General features: G+C 33.4%; 2 protein-coding genes across 3 annotated transcripts in view; both read right to left on the bottom strand.

Moving 5' to 3' along the window:
- The window catches only part of LOC125683575 (fibropellin-1-like), a 161,337-nt gene extending 157,523 nt beyond the window's left edge, over positions 1-3,814 (bottom strand). The window contains exon 1 of the mRNA XM_048924892.2: positions 3,539-3,814. Within this exon, the coding sequence (XP_048780849.2) occupies positions 3,539-3,803 (265 nt within the window). The 5' untranslated portion in view covers positions 3,804-3,814. The remainder of the gene's footprint in view (positions 1-3,538) is intronic.
- Positions 3,815-15,416: 11,602 nt separating this feature from the next.
- Positions 15,417-23,125, bottom strand: part of LOC125683612 (uncharacterized) — a 56,934-nt gene continuing 49,225 nt past the window's right edge. Inside the window, exons 22-26 of one of the 2 annotated variants that reach the window (XM_048924992.1) lie at positions 22,475-23,125; positions 18,070-19,314; positions 17,254-17,772; positions 16,494-16,527; positions 15,696-15,835 (exon numbers count right to left, since the gene is read on the bottom strand). The exon at positions 22,475-23,125 is cut by the window's right edge and continues 944 nt beyond it. In XM_048924992.1, coding sequence (XP_048780949.1) covers positions 15,832-15,835; positions 16,494-16,527; positions 17,254-17,772; positions 18,070-19,314; positions 22,475-23,125 — 2,453 coding nt within the window. In that variant the 3' untranslated portion in view covers positions 15,696-15,831. Of the gene's footprint in view, positions 15,836-16,493; positions 16,528-17,253; positions 17,773-18,069; positions 19,315-22,474 lie in introns of both variants that reach the window. The other variant, XM_048924966.1, reaches the window with a different exon arrangement.

Below are 23,125 nucleotides of genomic sequence, written 5' to 3'. Positions count from 1 at the left end.
TTGCGTATTCAAAATTGTTTAAAGTTTATGCATAAAAAGATACATATACCTGGCACTCATTAAGACTAGTATACAATGCGTATACAAAAGACAACAAGTGACATTTTTCATGGATTTGTTTCATTTCATTGATGTAAACCTGACTGGTAATGTCATGGCTGTGTATCGCGTGTTTTACTATAAATATAAATAATAATTTTCAAATTAAAACTAACGGCACAGATGGGAGTCGAACCCTAGACATTTCACATTAGAGACGGAAGCTCTATACACGAACCGCTGGGCAACATGACAACTTTGGAAATATTAAACAATAGCTGTTTCTTATGACAAAACTATACTAGTATTATACATAATTCTGATATTTAATAATACCGGTGTTATGTTATGCTGTTGTTTCATCATTATATGGAACTTTGCCAGAGCACCAATATTACATAATAGTATTTCTATAATTAATTGAAAGAAGTTCTTAATATGAGTTTCATTTATAGTTAGATTTAAACTGGGGGTGGATCTTAGGTAGGTCAGTGTCCTCGTTCCACTCCATTTGTTTTAAGGCCTCAGCTCCATTACATGTACTTTAAAGGAATGAAGAGGTACTCGGAACTTTGGGACATACATGTCCGTTACAACTATAGTTTTCGGGGACTCCGGGGCTTTTTTCCGACATTTTCACCCTCACAGCAATGGTTCCCTTGAAAATGTCATTGTGATAATGAATCTGCAATTCACAACAAATCTGAAAATGTTTTATTTGTCCATGGGCACAACTGCCATCATGCTCTTTGAAGGGAAAGTACTGTCAAAATTGACCACAAAAATGAGAAAAAAGTGTTTTTTGCCAAATAGATCATCTAATGTAAAAAAAAACAAAGACACAAAACTATAACCCTGTTGTCAGTGAAATTCAGAAACTATATGATTTTGAGATATTTGAGTGCATATAGACAAAAAGGTGACCTCAAATTCGCAACTTTTCCCCCCGAAATTCTGAATCTCGCTGTAGGTCGATTCCTTGAGCAAATCCATATCTTCCTTTTCAACTTGGCTAAAATCTCGGGATTAAAATGTTCCCTCAAATCTGAATCAATATGAAGATAACACAGCCATCTAATGGCATTAATCCGTTTTCGGCCGGGGGGAGGGGTTAACCCCTTAGACCTCCGTCCAGGGCAGGACCCTGGACCCGCTGGGGACCTTAAACAGTTCTCAGACCCCTTGCCGCTTGATGCCTACACTTCCATTTATCATTTGTTACACCCCTGACCATATAAACTCAGTGGTGTCCCCAATTGATTTAATATTATTAACTTTATGCCTTAACACCTACCGGCTTCCGTGAGAAATGGAACAGTTTAACATATTCACTATGCAAGAGAACCCATTGCAAGATGTATAAAATTTCGTGCGAAATCACTGTCATCATAGTGAATTAAAATTAGACTACACACCAGAAAAGGAAAGATGGCAAAAGAAATTGAAACAACATTATTATTGGTAAGTACATATACATACTGTTTCAGAAGTCGAAGTGAGATTCGATAATGTATATAAATCAAAATATTGAATACAAATTACAGAGATGATTGCATGATTACATCTTCTTATCATTCAAATTAAAATGTACATTGCAGTTGCTTGTTAAAAAGGTAGATATCCTCTGATGCACAGAATGTGTAAGATTGAATATGACGGATCCATAGCACCTGTCAGACATGTACCGTGCATGTATGTGTTTACTTGTAGTGTCAACAATGTCTTACACTGTACATTAGTTTTCTGATATTCACCCACATTCAAATGGCAGCTGACTGCATACCCTGTTGATTTGCAGTAATCATCAGGGAATCTGACGAGGGTTGCGACATATTTCCATACATGTTTAAAAATCAAATATCTATACAAGAACTTCTTAATAAATTTTGTCTATAAACTTGGAAACGCTTTCTCCAGAGTTACTGTTCGCACCTTTAATATTGTTTCAAATGTGAAGTGTAAGCTATAATAAAATCGTATTTGATTAGTAAATATCGTAAAATTAATTAAAAACCTGCTTTTGTTTTCGATGAACTACCCTGAAATAGCAAATATGAGAGTACAGTGTTGGTCAAGCTTTGACGGATCTAAGCCAGTTTCTAGAATGACAATTTAAGATAACAAGATATGAAGTAAATCCGTTGTTAATCGATGCTTGATTTTGATCTTACAGAAGAAATAAGTTTTGATATTTATCGAATAAATAAAATATGCCTGTTGGTTTCTTCAATCAGTTATTTTAGTCTTAAATCAGCCTTTCGGAAATTTACAGAACGAAGCGCCCAGAACGTGGCAACATCATAGACGCTTATGTGTACAACCAATCGCACATAGTTGCGATTGGTTTACAGCATGATCAGCATAAAATTGTGTAGGTCTTCAGTGTTAGGTATACTTATAATAGTTTTGACTAGACCCATATTTATTAATTTTACGAAGATTACTTATATACATCTCATTCAATGACGGAAACCCCTCTCCCGAGACTAACGATCTGACACATCGATGATTTTTAAAATACGATATTCATCTGATGTTTTCAAAGTTTTTAATTTTTCCCGTGATTATAGAAGTCACTGTTACGACTTTTTGTAATGATTTATCAACAGTTACTGATATATGCAAACACGGATAAACACAAAAAAGTTTTTATTTTGGTGAACATGTTTTGTGATGACGCAGATCTTGAAAGCAAGTAATAAGTTGAAAACTGTACAATATGCCAGTTATCGAATGGTGCGGGACTGTTCTGGGACGTTTGCGCCTTATAACTTTAAAGTTAAGATATTTTACGGAAATTAAGTTCTACACTACCTGGTAATGTCCAAGAAATCAGGCCACTGTTTACAACATAGCAGTTTTTTGTTTGCCATACATATAGTACATTATGTTTTCAATTATTGCATTTGACGATTCATTATGTATTCATAATTTTGCCCTTAAATTGTCGCAATGGTAAAAAATTACCATTATAAACAGATTCGGAATACCAAGTTTCAAATTTTGAAATTATGAACGACCGTTCATTTCGTCTTTGGTCAACTATTCGGCATGACAGATTACAATTGCATTTATGAAATCATTATCTGATTTTCAATACGTAGTGAGATCATTAATGTTACACAAGGAACATTTAATTTGTAGCTCCAAGTGACTTCCTAATAATCAAGTTATATTTACTGTATACGATATCAATAAATATAATATAACTAATGCACATAATTATTCAAAACATGTTCTTGAATTCATTTGAATTAAAGATATCGTTCTATTAAAAAGCCCCTTTCTATATGCAATATTATTTAATTGTGATTCCCCGCGCGGTTTTATTTAGTAATTCTTAATTTCTTCACCACTTTTCGATAATAAGTTACCTTGAGTATCCTTGTGAACAACTAACTTGCTGACTTATAACATCTTGATCGCGCGCAAAACAAACATACGAGTGAAACTGTAGCTTTACATATAGTTATCAGATTGATGCAAAACAATGAATTACCATTTGTACAAGTGGGGCATGGTCTTGTTTCTTTCCAAGCCGTAGAAATGCTACAATTCCTGAGACAGGAAACTGGTGTTTGAGGTTTGACGTAGCTCGGACAGCACATATATCGTATCCTCAGCTGACCGTTGGGTCGGGGTGGAGGAGTCCATGTTTCCCATGGTTCCCAGGAAAAGAACTTGCAGTCGTCATTCAGAGTACATTGTAGACACAGGACACTTTTAATTCCAAAAATCACCATATTGAAAAACAAGATAATCATGTTTAGTCTTAAATGCTTTAACAGCTGATGCTTTAACAGCCGATATTCAATGGTATGTTAACATTGACTACAGTCATCAACAGATAACGTTTAAGGGAAAACAATTTTAACTTGTATGACGAAACTTACACGTGGATTAATGTGCCAATCTGTTCTTATCGTACAAAATCTCTAATGGATGCAAACAACATGATAACGATTGCTTGTCATAGACTACATGTTTATAAGTGAAGAATGTTTCAATGATTCCAAAGCAATTATTTGCCAGACACGTCCCCCCAACAGAAACGCTTAACGATTTCGTATACTGATTGTGGATTTCTACATATTTGACTTCACAAAATTACAAATTTTTCATTGTTGTCACACTTTCCTATAATGCAAATTCGATATCTATTTCTTTGTTTATTGTTTTTTAAGAAACTCGACATAAGAGAGAAAGATGAAAGTATTTAATTTTCAAATGTATTGACAACGAAGTTATTGTTGAAGCCACTTTCCACGCGCCTCGACATAACACACTCTGAAGTGAAGTCCCAATTGGTTATTAAAATGCACGTTCATAGATTTATACATTTCCATACACCTATTCAGTGGAAACGCCCCCCCCCCCCTAAAATTTTCAAATTTAAGGTAAATTGCGGTATCTTGTTTAGAAAAATGTACTAAACGATAAAAGAAGCAATAATTTCTTCCACTCCCGGAGAAATAAATGACAAAATCTTTTGATTTCTTGCATTACTTTATTGGAAGAACTTAATTTTGTTCTAAAACCCCTAAAATTTGAGTCATTTTATTAATTTCACAAATGACTAAATAGGAGACATATTTCAAGCCCTGTAAAATCCCGGATCTTCCAGGAGCTTCGCCCCCTGAACTCCACGAGCGCTTCGCTCTGGATCCACTGTGCGCCTCAAGGCGGCCCCCAGACCCCCTGCCTCATAAAGTGGCACCCCCTCCCTGTAAACGCATTTCCTGGATCCGCCCCTGATATTACGAAGTTCATACTGCCCGAATCATCTAAGTTTAGACTGGGTATTTTGAATTGAAGATTTTAAGATTTCTAAAACGCAGTTTGACAAATAAAAACGGGTGTGTAATGCTCTTGTATGAAATTATTTTGGAAAAGAAGTATCTACACGCGTGCACATGCGCATGCCTTTCTGCTGTCTGACTGGCTCTATCCTTCAGACTCTCGCGTTATAATCTAGGGGATAATTGAATTATCTCTCAAGATCCATGCAAATGGCCACATTCAAGTAATAGACAATTGTGTGGTATTACATGAATTTACATCTGTTGATTTTAAAGCAAGATAACCATGAATTATGTATTGTATTGAGAGGCGGGTGCAATATTTCAGTTTGGGGCCCGGAGAAATTGGTGGGTGGGTGGGTCTAAAGACCGTCTTTAGACCTCAGTAAGTCCAGGACAAAGTCCTGGGTGGTTCCAGGGGACAAAGCTTATTAAAGCTCCCGCTTTTTCTCTCTTCTTTTTATTGCAAAAACTAGCACCAGTACTCTCTAAAGTATTTTGATTGCATATCTTTCTTCTTAAAAGCTGCATATTTGGCATGCGCATATTTAATATACATTAATGAAAAAAAGGCTAAAACTATATTGCATTAAAAGTGTACGAATTGAGTTTACTTAGTTTATTCCCAACATTGGGTGCATGATCTTTAGTTCCTTAGAATGTATTAAGTACTAGAGACACACGTTACATGGATATGAAAACAGACACTCAGATTTGATTGATAGGATATTGTTTAAGTTTCCTCTCGAGAATTTTTCACTCATATGGAGACGTCACCATTGCCGGTGAAGGGCTGAAAACATAGGCCTATGCTCGGTGCTTACGGCCTTTGAGCAGGGAGGGAATTTATCGTGCCACAGAAGTTGAGACAGTGGGCCTCGGTTTTTGCGTTCTCATCCGAAGGACTGTCCCATTGGGTCGTCTCTTACGACAGGCAAGGAGTACTGAGGACCTATTCTACCCGGTGTTGTAAAGCATAAGATTTTCCTCCGCATAGACTTTCCCTCCGGAAAAACGGGCCCGAGATAGACATTCCCCCCGGAAAGATGGGCCTGGAATAGAATTTCCCCTTACGAAGAATTAACCCGGGTCCAACCCCAACCCCCTAGGAAAAACCGTCCCAATAAAGAAATTCCCCCTAAATGACAGTACACCCCCATTCTTACATTTTAGCTATGTATCTGTTTCCATTTCTATTACTAGAATTTTCTTGCTTATTTAGACCCAGTAATTCTTCTTACATTTTAGCTATGTATCTGTTTCCATTTCTATTACTAGAATTTTCTTGCTTATTTAGACCCAGTAATTCTTCTGCTTATTTTTGTGTGTGTGTATCGTGAACAATCATCATCTTTATAAAAAGGAAATTGCTCAAATCGTGTAATGGTATATCAAAATTCATTCAGACATCTTAAGTCTTTATCGTTATTTACTAGTATCGAACATTTGAATTAGTAAAGTTGGGAAGAACTTAAATGATTTTTTTAATTTAAATAAACGATAAAATTGAATTACTTTTATTTCTACAGTTCATCTATTTTACTTTTCAGATATTTTAATTATACATCTTATAGTCGATTTTTTACGAAAAATCCTACTGATATTGACCATCGTTAAAGTCTTTTGGTAAGCATATTGTATTTACAATATGCATTTCAAAGTTTTCAGCGTGTAAATCCAACTTCATCATGTCAACAACAAAAAATATTCGTTTGTTTTATGAATATCGTAATATTAATGAGCGCATATCTATTTCCTTAAACTATTATAGCAAATGAAATCCGGAAACAGGGGGGGGGGGGGGTGTTCTATATATACCAGGGCGATTTTTCCGCCAAGGGGGAGACTCTATACTGACTTTGTACATAGGGGGAAATTATATGCTGGGGCGCTATTCCAGGCCCGTTTTTCCGGGGGTGGGTGGGTCTATGATACAACACCGGATCCCCACGGGATAAAACATATCTGATATACATATTACATGTAAAAGCCCTACATTAACTCGATACTGGATATTGGACTACAGGGGCTTTGCAATTGAGGACTAACCAAATCATGGTTAGGGTGCACGTGGTTCGGGAGGGGTTGTCCCCCTCCCTTACGGGAGAAAATATTGAAGTATTACAGGTAATGAGCAATTGCAAACATATTAAATTCTTATCTTTGAAATGATGGGGGGGGGGGGGGGGGGTGCGATCTCCACACCCCTTAATTCCGCAAGTCAGACTGTTGTTAGTTAACTCTATGATAAAATTTAGAAGATATAAAACAGAAAGAATTTTGATATACAAGTAAAATTTTTCATATATTTTTTGAAAATTATCTAGATACCCCCAAATTTTACCTGTGTTGCGATCAATGATAAGCCGCTGGTCAATCAAACTTTTGACAATAGAGCTTAGGTTGATTGACATTTGCAGAGACCATGGTCTACAGCTACCTGAGAAAGATGTTTTGATAACAATCATGGCTAATAATGATCAGCAGTCTTCAGATCTCGAGGAAAGCCCCAGTATACCCGAGTTTTGATAGCATTGACTCGCACCTAAAATATTTTAATTTCTAACGTCCCCTATACAATGCAATTTATCATTATATTTTCTCTCTCCATCTTTATACATGTATTATAGATTAAACAATCAGAAATCAAACAATAATAAAAAAAAAAACCAAAAACCAAACAAACATAAGTTATTGGAATATTTTCTATTAATGATTTATTGTGGCTTTATATTTATAAAAACATGAACAATTCTTTATTGGCGCAGCACATCAACATGTATAATGTGTTATGTTGTCGTGTCCGACGAACCGTAACGACTAGGATTTAAAAGGATAGTTTGTTAACTGGGAATACACAATGACTGACCAGTTGGGCCACTATATTTTTTTTTTTTTTATATCTGAACTAAACATCGTGTGATTATTTCCTGTACATATATGAAGTCTTCAAATTGTACATTGTATAGAATATCAGGGACTCAGTAGAGTACAATGGGGGTACTTTGTTAATTGGAAGTGCACAATGATTGATCAGTATTTTCCGTTCAAGTGCCATTTCTATCTGGTCAAAACGAGCCTTTTGTCAATTTTGTCAATTTTGGACCGTAAATCCTGCAGGAAGAGGGGTGGCTTCTGCTCCTCCGCCGCTAAATTTTTTTTTTTTAAATTTCAAAATATTCAAAAATAAACACCGCACGATTATCTATTCTAAATATTTAAATTATTCAAAATGTTAATGTTGTCTATTTCAACTTTCAATATAGTTAGGAAGCTGAGTGAATAACGCTGAATATTACCGCAGATATCCATTGACTTCAATTACCTAATTATTATAGATCAACACAATTATATTTATATGTTTACTTAAAAAAAGTGGCGGATCCAGGGGGTTAAATTGCAATATGAATACTTTACTTTTGAAGAAAGAAAAAATAGAAAACCCAAACAGATAGAAACTCCAAATAAACAATGAAACATACGAGTAAAGATCATAGGAATTTATCACGTACAAAATCAGTATCTAGGTAGTATTAGTGGGTTAGTGTCTGACGAAGCATAACGGTCAGGACTCAATGGTGACCACCGACGAATTACACAATGACTGACCAGTGTTTTACGTTCAAGGTTAATATATATCTGGTCAAAATGGGCCACTTGTCAATTCTAGAAATTGAATTGTGCGAGGGAGAGGGGGATGTTCGCTCTCGGTTATCCACCACTAAAGTTAATAAACATCATATGATGAATTCCTTTACATGTATATATGTAAAGTATTCAAAATGTTAACATTATATCTACTTGTGTTTTAACTTCCAATAATGTTACAATGATAGGTGAGTACCGCTGTTATAGGCATCACCAAAATTATCTAGCTAGTGGCGGATCCAGAGGGGTAAGAAGTAGGCATAAAATCGTGATAACAGTACTTTGCTTTTGGAATAATGATAAATAAACCCTGACAAGACAAGCCTGATATATATATAAATGTCCGTGATCATAGAAATGTATCACATAAAAAATCGATGACTAAGTGGAATAACAATTAATTGTCAATGATAACAGGTTTTCATGTGGAAGCGGAAGACCTTAATTACAATAAATAAGTACGCCCATACATACAAAAGGGTAGTTTGTTAATTGGGAATACACAATGACTGACCAGTGTCCCCACTACATTTTTTTTTTAATTTCCGAACTAAACATCGTGTGACTATTTATACCATACAGATATGAAATATTCAAATTGTACATTGTAGAATACCAGGGACTAAGTAGAGTACAATGGGAGTAGATTTTTCAATTGGAAGTACACAATGACTGACCAATATTTTCCGTTTGAAAGTGCCATTTCTATCTGGTCAAAACGAGCCTTTTGTCAATTTTGGACCATAAATCCTACAGGAAGAGGGATGGCTTCCGCTCCTCTGCCTCTAAGGTTGTTTTTTTAATTTCAAAATATTAAATCCTCGTATGATTATTTATCCTAGATATTTAAAGTATTCGAAATGTTAACGTTGTTTATTTCAACTTTCAATATAGTTAGGAAGCTAATATTAAGTGAATAATGCTAAATATTACCGCAGATATCCATTGACTTCATTTACCTAATTAGTAGATCAACACAATACGTCTACCTAATAACTGGCGGTTCCAGGGGGTTAAACTGCAATATCAATACTTTGCTCTTGAAGAAGAAGAAGGGGGAAAACCAAACAAATAAAAACTCCAAATAAGCAATGAAACATACGAGTAAAGATCACAGGAATTTATCATGTACAAAATCAACTCACGACTAAGTAGTGTCAGTGGCAACATAACGGTCTGTATTCAATGATGAAGTTTGTTAATTAGAAATACACAATGACTGACCAGTGTTTTACGTTCAAGGGTAATGTCTATCTGGTCAAAATGGGCCGCTTGTCAATATTAGAAATTGAATTGTGCGAAGTGGGGGTGGGGTGTCGTTCTCGGTTATCCATCACTAAAGTTAATAAACATCATAACATCATATGATGAAGACATGCCTATTCAAAATGTTTACATTATATCTACATTTATTTTAACTTTCAATAAGTTAGAATGATAGGTGAGTACATGTACCGCTGTTATAGGCGTCACCAGAATTAATTTAGCTAGTGGCGGATCCAGGGGGGTATTATAAGAAGTAGGTATAAAATCGTTGTAAAGGTACTTTGCTTTTTGAACACTGATAAATAAATCAAATAATCCTGATATATAAATGTCCGAAATCATAGAAATGTATCACAATACAAAATCGTTGGCTAAGTAGTGTCAATGAATTGATTTAAGGTTTCATGTCCAACGAAGCGTAACGATTATGATTTACGAGGGTAGATTGTTAATTAATTGGGAGTACACAATGACTGAACAGTGTTTTACATTCAATAGTCGTGTATATCTGGTTATTAAGTGGCTGGGGAAATAATTAGTACTATGCGTGAGGGATGGGAATGGGACGGGGGATCCGCCCATTCGCCACTGAAGTTATTATTTGAAAAATAAACATCGTATAGTTAAATTCTTTTGCGTATACAAGGTATTCAAAATATTAACGTCATCTTTTTTTATCATCCAATGAAATTAAAATGATAAGTGAAGACTGTTGTAACCACACAACTTGTGTAACTAAGTAGTGGCGGATCTCGGGGTTAATACATTTGTAAGTAGACCTAAAAATTTGTGATAACATTGCTTTGCTTTATGAGTAAAAAAAATGTCTACAATATTCATAAAACATTGATACACAAATGTCGAAAATCATAGAAGTTTATCACTATAAAATCGCTCGAGATGTTTAGAACACTTAGAGCCGAACTTCCCTAGAGTCGAGACGTCTGTTAACCGTTTATTCGGACACGCCTGTGAAAGTCTTTTCGACGATTAAGGTAATGGTAGCAATCGGAGAAAGTACTTTGACTTGAGAATGAATACGATTGTAGAAGGGAGGGAAAGATGGACCGAAGCATGCATTTTGTAAAAATGATTCTCGTGTTGTTAAATCATCGAGAATCTTATTTGAGATGTCTGATTCGGTTCACTAAACAACTTAGCATCACCAAGCAGAGTTCATCTTTCACCGTAAGCACTTCACACTAATTTTAGAATATGTAAACAAGTTGTAAGCTAGGCCTATTCCGTAATTCAACAACATATCACAGGAACTGGTAATTTAATCTGTAGTAATAATACTGCTACCCTTTATAAAACCACAAGGATGGTGGGTGACGATAATTTTAAGAACTATTTTGAAACGAAGTTTGAGTGAAGTATCAGTCCTTGTAGGATCCCCCCCCCATAGCAGCTGATTAGGGGATGGAATGGTATATACCCACACTATTATTAATACAGACAAAATTACCGGTTCCTGTGAACATATGTTAACACGACGACATATGAAGGGTTGTGAATAGTGAATGTGAGCAACTGCATGTGAATGCACGGGCACTGGAAGTTGATGTAAATAGATAGTATGTGCATGTATATATATTTATACATGCACATACTATATATTTACATTAACTTACAGTGCCCGTGTGTGAATGAGTATTTCATAGTGTTCTTGTCTGCTTGTTGCAATAATATAGTCCCATCCAATTTTATACGGATATTTTTGTGCAAGGGTTATATGTATACAATTGAAATTGCATGGGGAAAAGTTTAGTAATGCAGAGCTCTAATATCCTTTATTATCTCTCATGTTTTTTAGACATTTATTCACAAACACATAGGCCTACACATAAGAGTTTATAATTACTATATATATTTAAAAATTAATGTCATTCCTTGGCTTTTAAGTACATTTTAAGAATCATGACAAACAACACTTTTTAAGATACAATTTTCTGTTTTATTGTTATATTCATGGAATGAAAATCCCATCCAGTGTTTTATTTGGGATATCTATTCCCATTCATGTTCAAATAGGATATTTACTGCCATTTCATGTTCATTATGGGACATTTCCTCCTATGGGACATTGTATCCCATATTAAGTTTAAATATGGGAGTTAAAATCCTATGGGAGAAATTATATTTTTTCTCTCATGGGATTTTTGGTGGGAGTGAAAATCCCCCAAGTGGGATTAAAAATCCCTCCAAAATCCCATGGGATTTTTTGATTTCAGGTGAAATATCTTAAAAACTACAATAGGTACAAATGTAAATGTTGGTGCATGTCTTGTGAACATAAAATCCCATCTTTTTTGGTAAAGGGTTTATTTGTATCCTTAATAAAAGGGTTGGCGAAACTCCGGACTTTTGTCGTGTCCAGAGTTAAATGTCGCACTGTTACATGCAAATCTTACTTACAAATTTAGAATGAATGACCGCGTGAAGATAACTACGACATCTAAATGTATTAGAAGAAATAAATTAGGTAATCTAACTAACATCAGGGTTATATCGACAGTTATGACACACGCAATATTTAAGATTATTACATGAAGTGACGCAATGGTGTGTTAATAATCGGATAATGGAGATACCTGTGTTTAGTATTGAACAATACATATTTGCATTCCGTTATTTAATTGATGATAGTGGATCTCGCTCACAAAAGCCTGTATATGAGAACAATTTCCTACATAACTATGTGTATATGCTATTTCCTACATAATTATGTGTATATGTTATTTCCTACATAACTGTGTATATGTTATTTCCTACATAATTATGTGTATATGTTATTTCCTACATAACTATGTGTATATGTTATTTCCTACATAACTATGTGTATATGCTATTTCCTACATAACTATGTGTATATGTTATTTCCTACATAACTGTGTATATGTTATTTCCTACATAATTATGTGTATATGTTATTTCCTACATAACTATGTGTATATGTTATTTCCTATATAACTATGTGTATATGCTATTTCCTACATAACTATGTGTATATGTTATTTCCTACATAACTGTGTATATGTTATTTCCTACATAACTATGTGTATATGTTATTTCCTACATAACTATGTGTATATGTTATTTCCTACATAATTATGTGTATAGGTTATTTCCTACATAACTATGTGTATATGTTATTTCCTACATAACTATGTGTATATGCTATTTCCTACGTAACTATGTGTATATGTTATTTGCTACATAACTATGTGTATATGTTATTTCCTACATAACTATGTGTATATGTTATTTCCTACATAACTATGTGTTTATGTTATTTCCTACATAACTATGTGTATATGTTATTTCCTACATAACTATGTGTTTATGCTATTTCCTACATAACTATGTGTTTATGTTATTTCCTACATAACTATGTGTATATGTTATTTCCTACATAACTATGTGTATATGTTATTTCCTACATAACTATGTGTTTATGTTATTTCCTACATAACTATGTGTATATGTTATTTCCTACATAACTATGTGTATATGCTATTTCCTACATAACTATGTGTATAGGTTATTTCCTAAATAACTATGTGTATATGTTATTTCCTACATAACTATGTGTATATGTTATTTCCTACATAACTATGTGTATATGTTATTTCCTACATAACTATGTGTATATGTTATTTCCTACATAACTATGTGTTTATGTTATTTCCTACATAACTATGTGTTTATGTTATTTCCTACATAACTGTGTATATGTTATTTCCTACATAACTATGTGTATATGCTATTTCCTACATAACTATGTGTATATACTATTTCCTACATAACTATGTGTTTATGTTATTTCCTACATAACTATGTGTATATGCTATTTCCTACATAACTATGTGTATAGGTTATTTCCTAAATAACTATGTGTATAGGTTATTTCCTACATAACTATGTGTATATGTTATTTCCTACATAACTATGTGTATATGTTATTTCCTACATAACTATGTGTTTATGCTATTTCCTACATAACTATGTGTTTATGCTATTTCCTACATAACTATGTGTTTATGCTATTTCCTACATAACTATGTGTATAGGTTATTTCCTACATAACTATGTGTATATGTTATTTCCTACATAATTATGTGTTTATGTTATTTCCTACATAACTATGTGTATATGTTATTTCCTACATAACTATGTGTTTATGCTATTTCCTACATAACTATGTGTATAGGTTATTTCCTAAATAACTATGTGTATAGGTTATTTCCTACATAACTATGTGTATATGTTATTTCCTACATAACTATGTGTATATGTTATTTCCTACATAACTATGTGTTTATGCTATTTCCTACATAACTATGTGTTTATGCTATTTCCTACATAACTATGTGTATATGTTATTTCCTACATAACTATGTGTATATGCTATTTCCTACATAACTATGTGTATATGTTATTTCCTACATAACTATGTGTTTATGTTATTTCCTACATAACTATGTGTATATGTTATTTCCTACATAACTATGTGTTTATGCTATTTCCTACATAACTATGTGTATATGTTATTTCCTACATAACTATGTGTATATGTTATTTCCTACATAACTATGTGTTTATGTTATTTGCTACATAATTATGTGTTTATGTTATTTCCTACATAATTATGTGTATATGCTATTTCCTACATAACTATGTGTATAGGTTATTTCCTACATAACTATGTGTTTATGCTATTTCCTACATAACTATGTGTATATGTTATTTCCTACATAACTATGTGTATATGTTATTTCCTACATAACTATGTGTTTATGTTATTTCCTACATAACTATGTGTATATGTTATTTCCTACATAACTATGTGTATAGGTTATTTCCTACATAACTATGTGTATATGTTATTTGCTACATAACTATGTGTATATGTTATTTGCTACATAACTATGTGTATATGTTATTTCCTACATAACTATGTGTATATGTTATTTCCTACATAACTATGTGTTTATGCTATTTCCTACATAATTATGTGTATATGCTATTTCCTACATAACTATGTGTATATGTTATTTCCTACATAACTATGTGTTTATGCTATTTCCTACATAACTATGTGTTTATGCTATTTCCTAAATAACTATGTGTATATGTTATTTCCTACATAACTATGTGTTTATGCTATTTCCTACATAATTATGTGTATATGTTATTTCCTACATAACTATGTGTATATGTTATTTCCTACATAACTATGTGTTTATGCTATTTCCTACATAACTATGTGTATATGCTATTTCCTACATAACTATGTGTATAGGTTATTTCCTACATAACTATGTGTTTATGCTATTTCCTACATAACTATGTGTATATGTTATTTCCTACATAACTATGTGTTTATGCTATTTCCTACATAACTATGTGTTTATGCTATTTCCTACATAACTATGTGTTTATGCTATTTCCTACATAACTATGTGTATATGCGTTTCAAACTTTTAATTTTAATACTTAATGGAACGATCGTAAAATATGAACAAAGAATGAAACATTAAATGCCTTTCCAATATCAAGGAGCTTTAAGATCTATGATATGAAATATAAGAGACAACGAAATATGGATCCAACAGGGCAAAGCAACCAATCAGTTTCAAAATAAGTAACTATCAATTTCAGTGAATCTAACAATCTACTTTATTTCAAACATAATAAAACAATACATTAGATAATGTACCAATGTTAAGAAAGATCTAAAATAAAATGTCTGTACATGAAATTCACATTTCATAAACTCATGAGTTCTGTTGCATACCTGAACCATTTTCAAAGAGCATGCACGCCATAGTAAATAGAAGACTGCGCCGTACACAACTGAGCTCTAATCGAAAGAAAAACGGACAGAATTTTACTACTCCGAGGTAATTCTGTCTTTACGTGACTTTTTGGCATGTTGACCAAACGTAGCAAATCACTAAAATAATATCCAGATCCTATATTGACATCGAATGTCATGTTTAATCCTGATTGTGTCTTAAACATGTCAGTCCAGTCGATGATAACATGGTCCCCTTGTCTGGAAACAGTTGGGGGTTCACCTGAGTAAAAAAGCAAACACTTTATATTGTTGTACTGTTATGTTTATGTAATTGACGTTATATTCACATTATGCTTAATGAAAAACATGAACAGTGATTAATCTCATAAATTCTATAAAATATACAAAATTAAGAGCGTATTACATGGTAACACGGACCTCTGGAAACAGCGGAGGTGGAATCCAGTGTCATAAGGGGCGGGGGGGGGGGGGGGTAATAATACCCTGTTGACCCGCTGTGAGACCTCCTCGGGTACGTTAAGGCAGATCAAAAATACTTGGTTGGAATAAAATCCGCGAAACAATGTGATGTCATAATTGAAGTAAGTAATTCACTAAGTATATAACGAACAGTGTTGTGGACTTTTCAGTGTTTATATAATATATATATATGAAGGTACTGTACATACATGTATATATTGATTGTATTCATTGACATATGAAGGTACTGTACATACATGTATATATTGAATGTATTCATTGACATATGAAGGTACTGTACATACATGTATATATTGATTGTATTCATTGACAATTTCGTTCAACGGAAGAAAGATCCCATGTTGGTCCGATTTTAATCTTTCGTACACTTCAATAAAACTGCGGAAAATATAAAACTACGCCACCTACACCGAGTGAAAGGTAATAAACTAACGTACGTGGAAATTACTTCTAGGATCATGTGAAGAAGACCTTCAAAGAAAACTATGTTACTCCAGTGTAAAACAAGATCTAATATGGTTTCGGTTTTAGATGTTTAATAATCATTTCTTACTGAACGCAGTACTCCTGATTTAAGCAGCCCTTTTGATAATCTTTGGAGGATTTTTCATCATCGTCGTCAATTAGATCAATGTTTAAATTCTTGGTTGGTGTTATACGTTTTCATTTCCTATTAAGGTACGTTTAAGACCTATTTATAAGAGCCATGGTGACATCATACCTACACATATATTTGTCACCTTGTCATCATAAAAGTGCTCTCATATAAATATTAAAAAAGTTTTAAAAGATTAAATAACTTTCTCCCTTTGTTTTGGACAGGTTTAGAGATTGTGCAATTCACATGCATAAATGTGGTACATCTTGCCTTAACATACCCGCGTATATGTTGAACAGATAACAGAGTAATCCGTATTCAAAATGAATACGCGAAGAAAGGCTTAACAAATGGTATGAAACACACCAGACCGCATTTAGGCCAATATTAGGTTGTATTTCCAAATATGATCATTGTAACAACTATATAATTTTCGAAACGTAAACGAGACTGTAATATCAAATTATTTGTCGATAGCCCACTTCGGTGTTTTATCTGATTTTGAGTGTACCAGTATCTAAAAGTACCAGTATTTAAAAAGGGACTTTGATAGTATTTGATGATAATCTTTTAAAAAGAAATATCTAATTTTGCTTTACCAGTCAATATTGGCGCTCTGGTCTCTACCATGAATGTTTGATAAGCTGATGCTGATCCATTCTGGAATGAAGTGAATGCTTTCACTTCAGCGGTGTACATTTGACCATCGTCCATAGACAGTTTTTTCACACTTGCATAGTCGCAATCCTTCACAGATTCCCACGTACCTATAGCAGAGCGATGTGAGAGAACCCTGTAATCAAACTTTGTTGGATGAATTATATCAGAAAACCCTTTCCAATGCAATAAAAGCGAGTTTTTGTCAGAGACAACAGGAATAGTGCGAGAACATTTATTAGTGACAACAGCAATGGACGCTTGTGTTGAATCTGGAGGTGCAAGAGCGACTTCAATCGGATCAAATATCTCTTCGTGGGACAAACCAATAGTATTTCTGCAAAGAATTTTTGCAAATACATGCATTCCGTGGAAAACATCAAACTCGTTGGAAATAAAGTATGCTTCCTTCACTTCTGTAGGAGTCCATTTCTGAATGTTTACCGAAGACGGGTTCGAGCCTACAATGATTGCGAGGATGGAAATAATTAAATCTATATGTCATTTAGTATGTTTGATAAAACACACTAGCATATTCTTAAAAATGAAGTATGTTATATGAAATTTATAATAAAAATGAACCAGAACAAAAATATTTTGTACTGCGTGCAAGTGTGATGCACATTATCTCAAGCATTTTCCTTGATGATAAGAAAGAAAAATAAAACATTTTAAAAACTAACATTCATTGCCCCCCCCCCCCATATATATATATATATATATATATATATATATATATATATATATATCGTATTTACCAATTGCGAAATAGCAGTTTTGTACATCACTTTCATCGTCTGCTACTAGGAAGGACCCCGTTATTTTCGCACGAGTAGATTTATTGTATTGAACATACTCTGCATCTATGGTCAAATTGACCAATTTAGGAGGTGTGATGTCCACTATCAATGCCTTGGAACAAAACACTCGACTTACGCCAGCACCATTGGTAACTATAGCCGAAGCAAATATCGTTGTGTTGTGTGGAATAGACACATAGAAAAATTTGTAATGAGTATGCATTGGAATATTAGAAAGTATTTGCTGTCCACAATGAGTTGTCCCGATGTTAACGTTAACGGTTTTTATTCCACTTTCCATGTCAAAAACATGAGTCTTCACTTTAACCAATGAAGGTCGAATCTCTTTTATTTCGACGGCACCAGCTTCATGTGCATTCGTTAGGTTGCATTCGATAACATCAATATTCAAATCATCAGATGTGATTTCTCTCTTGGAGCGGGAGATCAGTTTCATGTGTTCCTGTCGAGAATACATGGTAAAAAGTCGATATTCAGACAGTAGGTAGACACCATCTGTATCGTCGAAGTACAACATTTCGGTTTTGTTGTTAATTAACAAAAGGAACTCTTTTGAATACCCCACTTTCAACGTAAAAGTAAATGTGTAACTACTATTGGATTTTAAATTGACAGTGAACGCAGCTGCACCAGCTTGTGCACTCCAGTTAAGACTCTTAGGTTTCTTCTCTTCACACAGAAACCCAGCAGGGGGCGTTGAATCTACCTTTATGGGATGACTCGAGATTATGTCACTGAATAGTCCGGCTGCGTCCATGGCACGTACATCTATTGCATATATTTCACCATGCCTCAAGTTTATATTATTGATTATGACGGAGTTTTCATATCCAATATTACGAAACATTTGGCCGGTAATAAAGGAACCGTTTTCATATCTGACTCTATATTCATATTTGAATATATGAGACTCATCGTCTTTAAATCCATGCCATGACACCCCTAGTGATGTGGGCGAAGAAGAATATTGCTTGTCTCTGTATCTGTCGGAGCTAAAGACCTTTCCTGTTGAAGGTGGAATATCATCAATCTTAAAAGGAGTTGAATCAAGCTTTGTGGTCATTCCTGTTTCATCCTCTGCGGTAACTGAAAATATGTAGTCAAACCCAGCAGTGAAGTTTGATGTTGCAAAACACATTTCTTTAAGGTTTCCAACCCACTTCTTCCGTTCAACATCATCAGCTGAAAAGAACGACAAGCACATAAGTTTCAACTATAATTGAATTTTAACGCAACTATGAACTAATCACAATCTTCTATCATTTCATACAAAAAAATCATACGATTATTCTGCTGATCGTATCCATTCCAATCTATGATAAAGTCGAATCGAAAGTCAAGAATCAACTGTTCCTTTGCAAAGAGTTGGAAGTGTTCTGACCAGAAGAAAATGTAGCAGGACTTTAAGATGATGCCGTGAAATTAAAGGACCCATGTCAAGGTAGGCGTCGACACAACAAAGAATCTTTACTGTTGAATCATTTAGAGCCCCTAACATAGGGGAAAATTGTAGTACTGCACCTAAACCTGGTACATATGTAACGACGACTTTATATGAGTGAAAGATTCTTGAAATAATGTTAAACTGATATTTCAAATTTCCACATGCTTAGAATTGCGATTTATAAACTCCTAAAATAAACTGTAATGTGATGTTGAAACATGTAGCCTACAAAATCAGTATTTGAATATACGAACCGAAGTAACAAACTGTGAATTGCGTGATTTTGAAAAAAAAACTGAGTAGATATATGTATATTGCAATAAAAACGAACACCAAGAAAATTATCGTCAGCTGTTTTCATTTATTCCAACTCTGGTGTATCCAAGGGACCGTGCCTGCCTAACTCTTTATTTTATTCTCTGTGGAGATTTCAACTGTCAATTAAATGATAAACATGACAAAAGTATAGATTCGCTTAATAATATAGTAAATAGTTTTGATTTAATTGATTTCTGGAAAAGGAATTATTCCGACATATGTGGTCTAACATGGTATGATGCTGATAATAATCCAAAAAGTCGGATAGATTATGTTTTCATTAATGATAACTTTTGTCCCAAATTTAGCGGAATGATAATAAGAAAAATTCCAGGCACTCACTCCAAGGGATCTCGAATGTCTGATCATAGATTTTTAAAATTTCACTTTATAATTTCAAACGATAAGAGAGGACCAGGGTACTGGAAATTTAACGTATCACACTTACCAGATGAGAAATATAAAAACGGAATTAAAAACGTCATAAACAACATTGACAATTCATTAAACTCAATTGATAAATGGGAACAAATTAAACGCGCAGTAAAAGAATTTTCGATAAATTTTTCAATATTTCAACAAAGATCGGTTAAAAAAAGGATTAAAGCAATTGAGGAAGAAATTGAAAAATTAGAAACTGGGAGACCCGAAGACTTAAATTACAAAAAACTTAAAACTCTAGAAGCAGAGCTAGATTGTATTTATGATAAAAAATCTAAAGGCGCACAAATAAGATCAAAAGCTAAATGGATAGAAAATGGAGAGAAAAGTACTTCTTATTTCTTAAACTTAGAAAAACAGCATCAATCCTCAAATGTCATTACAGAAATTCTAAACTCAAACAATAAAAAGATAAACAAACCTAATAAAATATTAGGGGAAATGGTTGATTTTTATCAAAATTTATATGCTAGTAAAAACTTAGATGATATCATTGACAGTTATTTGTCGGAAGTAAATATACCACTATTAAGTGATGAAAATAAAGACATGTTGGAACTTTTCCCAACTTTCGAAGTATGTACGGAGGCGGTTTCTAATATGAAAAGTGATAAATCACCTGGTCTCGATGGTTTGCCTAATGAATTTTACCACATTTTCTGGAATGAAATTGGACCATATTTTTATGATGCTCTAAAAGAGATTTTTAACAATGAAACAATGACACATACTCAAAGATTATCAGTAATATCATTGGTTTTTAAAAAGGGAGTAAAGAATCAACTTAAAAATTATAGACCGATAAGTTTGACAAATACTGACTATAAAATAATTGCCATTATTTTTGCTAAAAGACTGCAAAAAGTTTTATCAGGTATAATTAATGAAAACCAAACTGCTTATATTAAAGGACGTTATATTGGGGAGAATGCAAGACTCCTACTAGACATTTTTGAATATTGTGAAACTGAAAATTTGGAAGGAATATTACTATTATTAGATTTTGAAAAAGCATTCGATTCTGTGGAATGGAATTTTCTTTTTAAAGTGTTGAATAAATTCAATATAGGAAATAATTTTATCAAATGGACTAAAATTCTATATACAGAACCAATCTTTAAAATGAAAAATAATGGATGGCTTTCTAAAATATGCTCGATGACAAGGGGGATTAGACAAGGGTGTCCCCTATCAGCCCTCCTTTTTCTTTTTGTAGCAGAAATCTTAGCGATTAGAATAAAAAACAATAACAGCATTAACGGTGTTGTGATAAATAATTCTGAAATAAAGAGTATACAGCACGCAGACGATTTAACAGTTGCGGTAAATAATGAAATTTCTATGAAAAATGCCCTAGATGAAATAAATAAATTCTGTGAAAGTGCTGGCTTTAAAATTAATATCAACAAAACTGAATGTATTTTGCTTGGAAGATTGAAAAATTAGTTTGAAGAACTTTCTGGTATTAGAGTTATAAGTAAAGCGGTGAAGTGTCTAAGCATTTTTTTAGGTCACGATAAAGAAGAATGTTACAATAAAAATTGGATGAGAATATATAATGAAATGGAAAAATTGTTTGAATCCTGGAAAAGAAGAAAATTAACACTTTTTGGCAAAGCATGCATTATAAATACACTTGCCATTTCAAAATTAACATATGATTTTATGAAAAAAGTACAACGATTAATCTTTAATTTCATTTGGGATAAAAAAGAAAGAATCAAAAGAAACACTTTGGTATATGATATTTTTATGATTTCGAAAAATATTTGATTTTATGTATTTTCATATAAATTATATATATGCCTGATATAAAATAATATTATAATAAAATACATTCAATCCAATGGGCCTCTGGCACCATTGGTGAGAATTAAGAGGGAGTATCCGAGGATATTTTATCCCAAAGAGTATGTAGATCTATACTTTTTAATAAATGATGAAAAAAGAAAAAAACCCTCTTTATTTTGTATTCCTTGTGTGATTTATGAGATTGATCACTTTGTTATTTTCGCCTTTAATTAAGCTACCTTTAAAGCAATTGCGAAGGTTATCGTCGTATTTGAATTAATTTACACAACAAATATATAAACATCAAAGTTAATTCTGAAATAACAAGAAATCTAACCATCAACAAACCTTTAGACTGGCTTCCAATCATTACGTAATACCCGGTTATATTTCCTTTCCCGTCAGAGAAAACATCATCCCAAGTTGTGCAGATGAAATCATTCCTGTCTGTGATGAAACGAACATTTTGTTTTCCTCTACGAGTTTCCAAGTACGTTCTAATATATCCTCCCATCTTCACGAATGGCGCAGTGGTATCAATCTTAAATGGTTCGGAATATCTTGTAAGGTAATTGTCTTCGGATATCCAAATTCTGACATAAACAACGTATGATGCCCCATTTTCCAGTTCTTTATGTCTTGGCAAACATTCTATATCTGCCATTCTCATACCAATATCTCTCCAGGGATATTCCTCGTCATCGTAAAAACCAAGACCAGGATGTTCGTTCTTTAGAGCAACAGACCACTCAAATCGAAGAGCCGATTCAATCATTGAAAAATTCATCTTGTCGAATTGTACACTAATACAGGTACTTGATGATATTATTTTTGCGGGTTTAATGGAATTGCGTATCAATATGTTTTCATCAAGAATTTTAACAGCGTTTTCAGAGGATATGCACTGCTTTTTTGCTGAAATTGAATAGGAACACTTTTTGCCGACGACGGAACAAGTACAGTCATTGTTACAGTAATGAACAGGGCAAGAATGACGTT

Source organism: Ostrea edulis, chromosome 1, assembly GCF_947568905.1.
Source record: "Ostrea edulis chromosome 1, xbOstEdul1.1, whole genome shotgun sequence".
Classification (NCBI taxonomy): Eukaryota; Metazoa; Mollusca; class Bivalvia; order Ostreida; family Ostreidae; genus Ostrea; species Ostrea edulis.
Note: the sequence above shows the minus strand (reverse complement) of the source record. Positions and strands in the feature narration are given on the sequence as shown.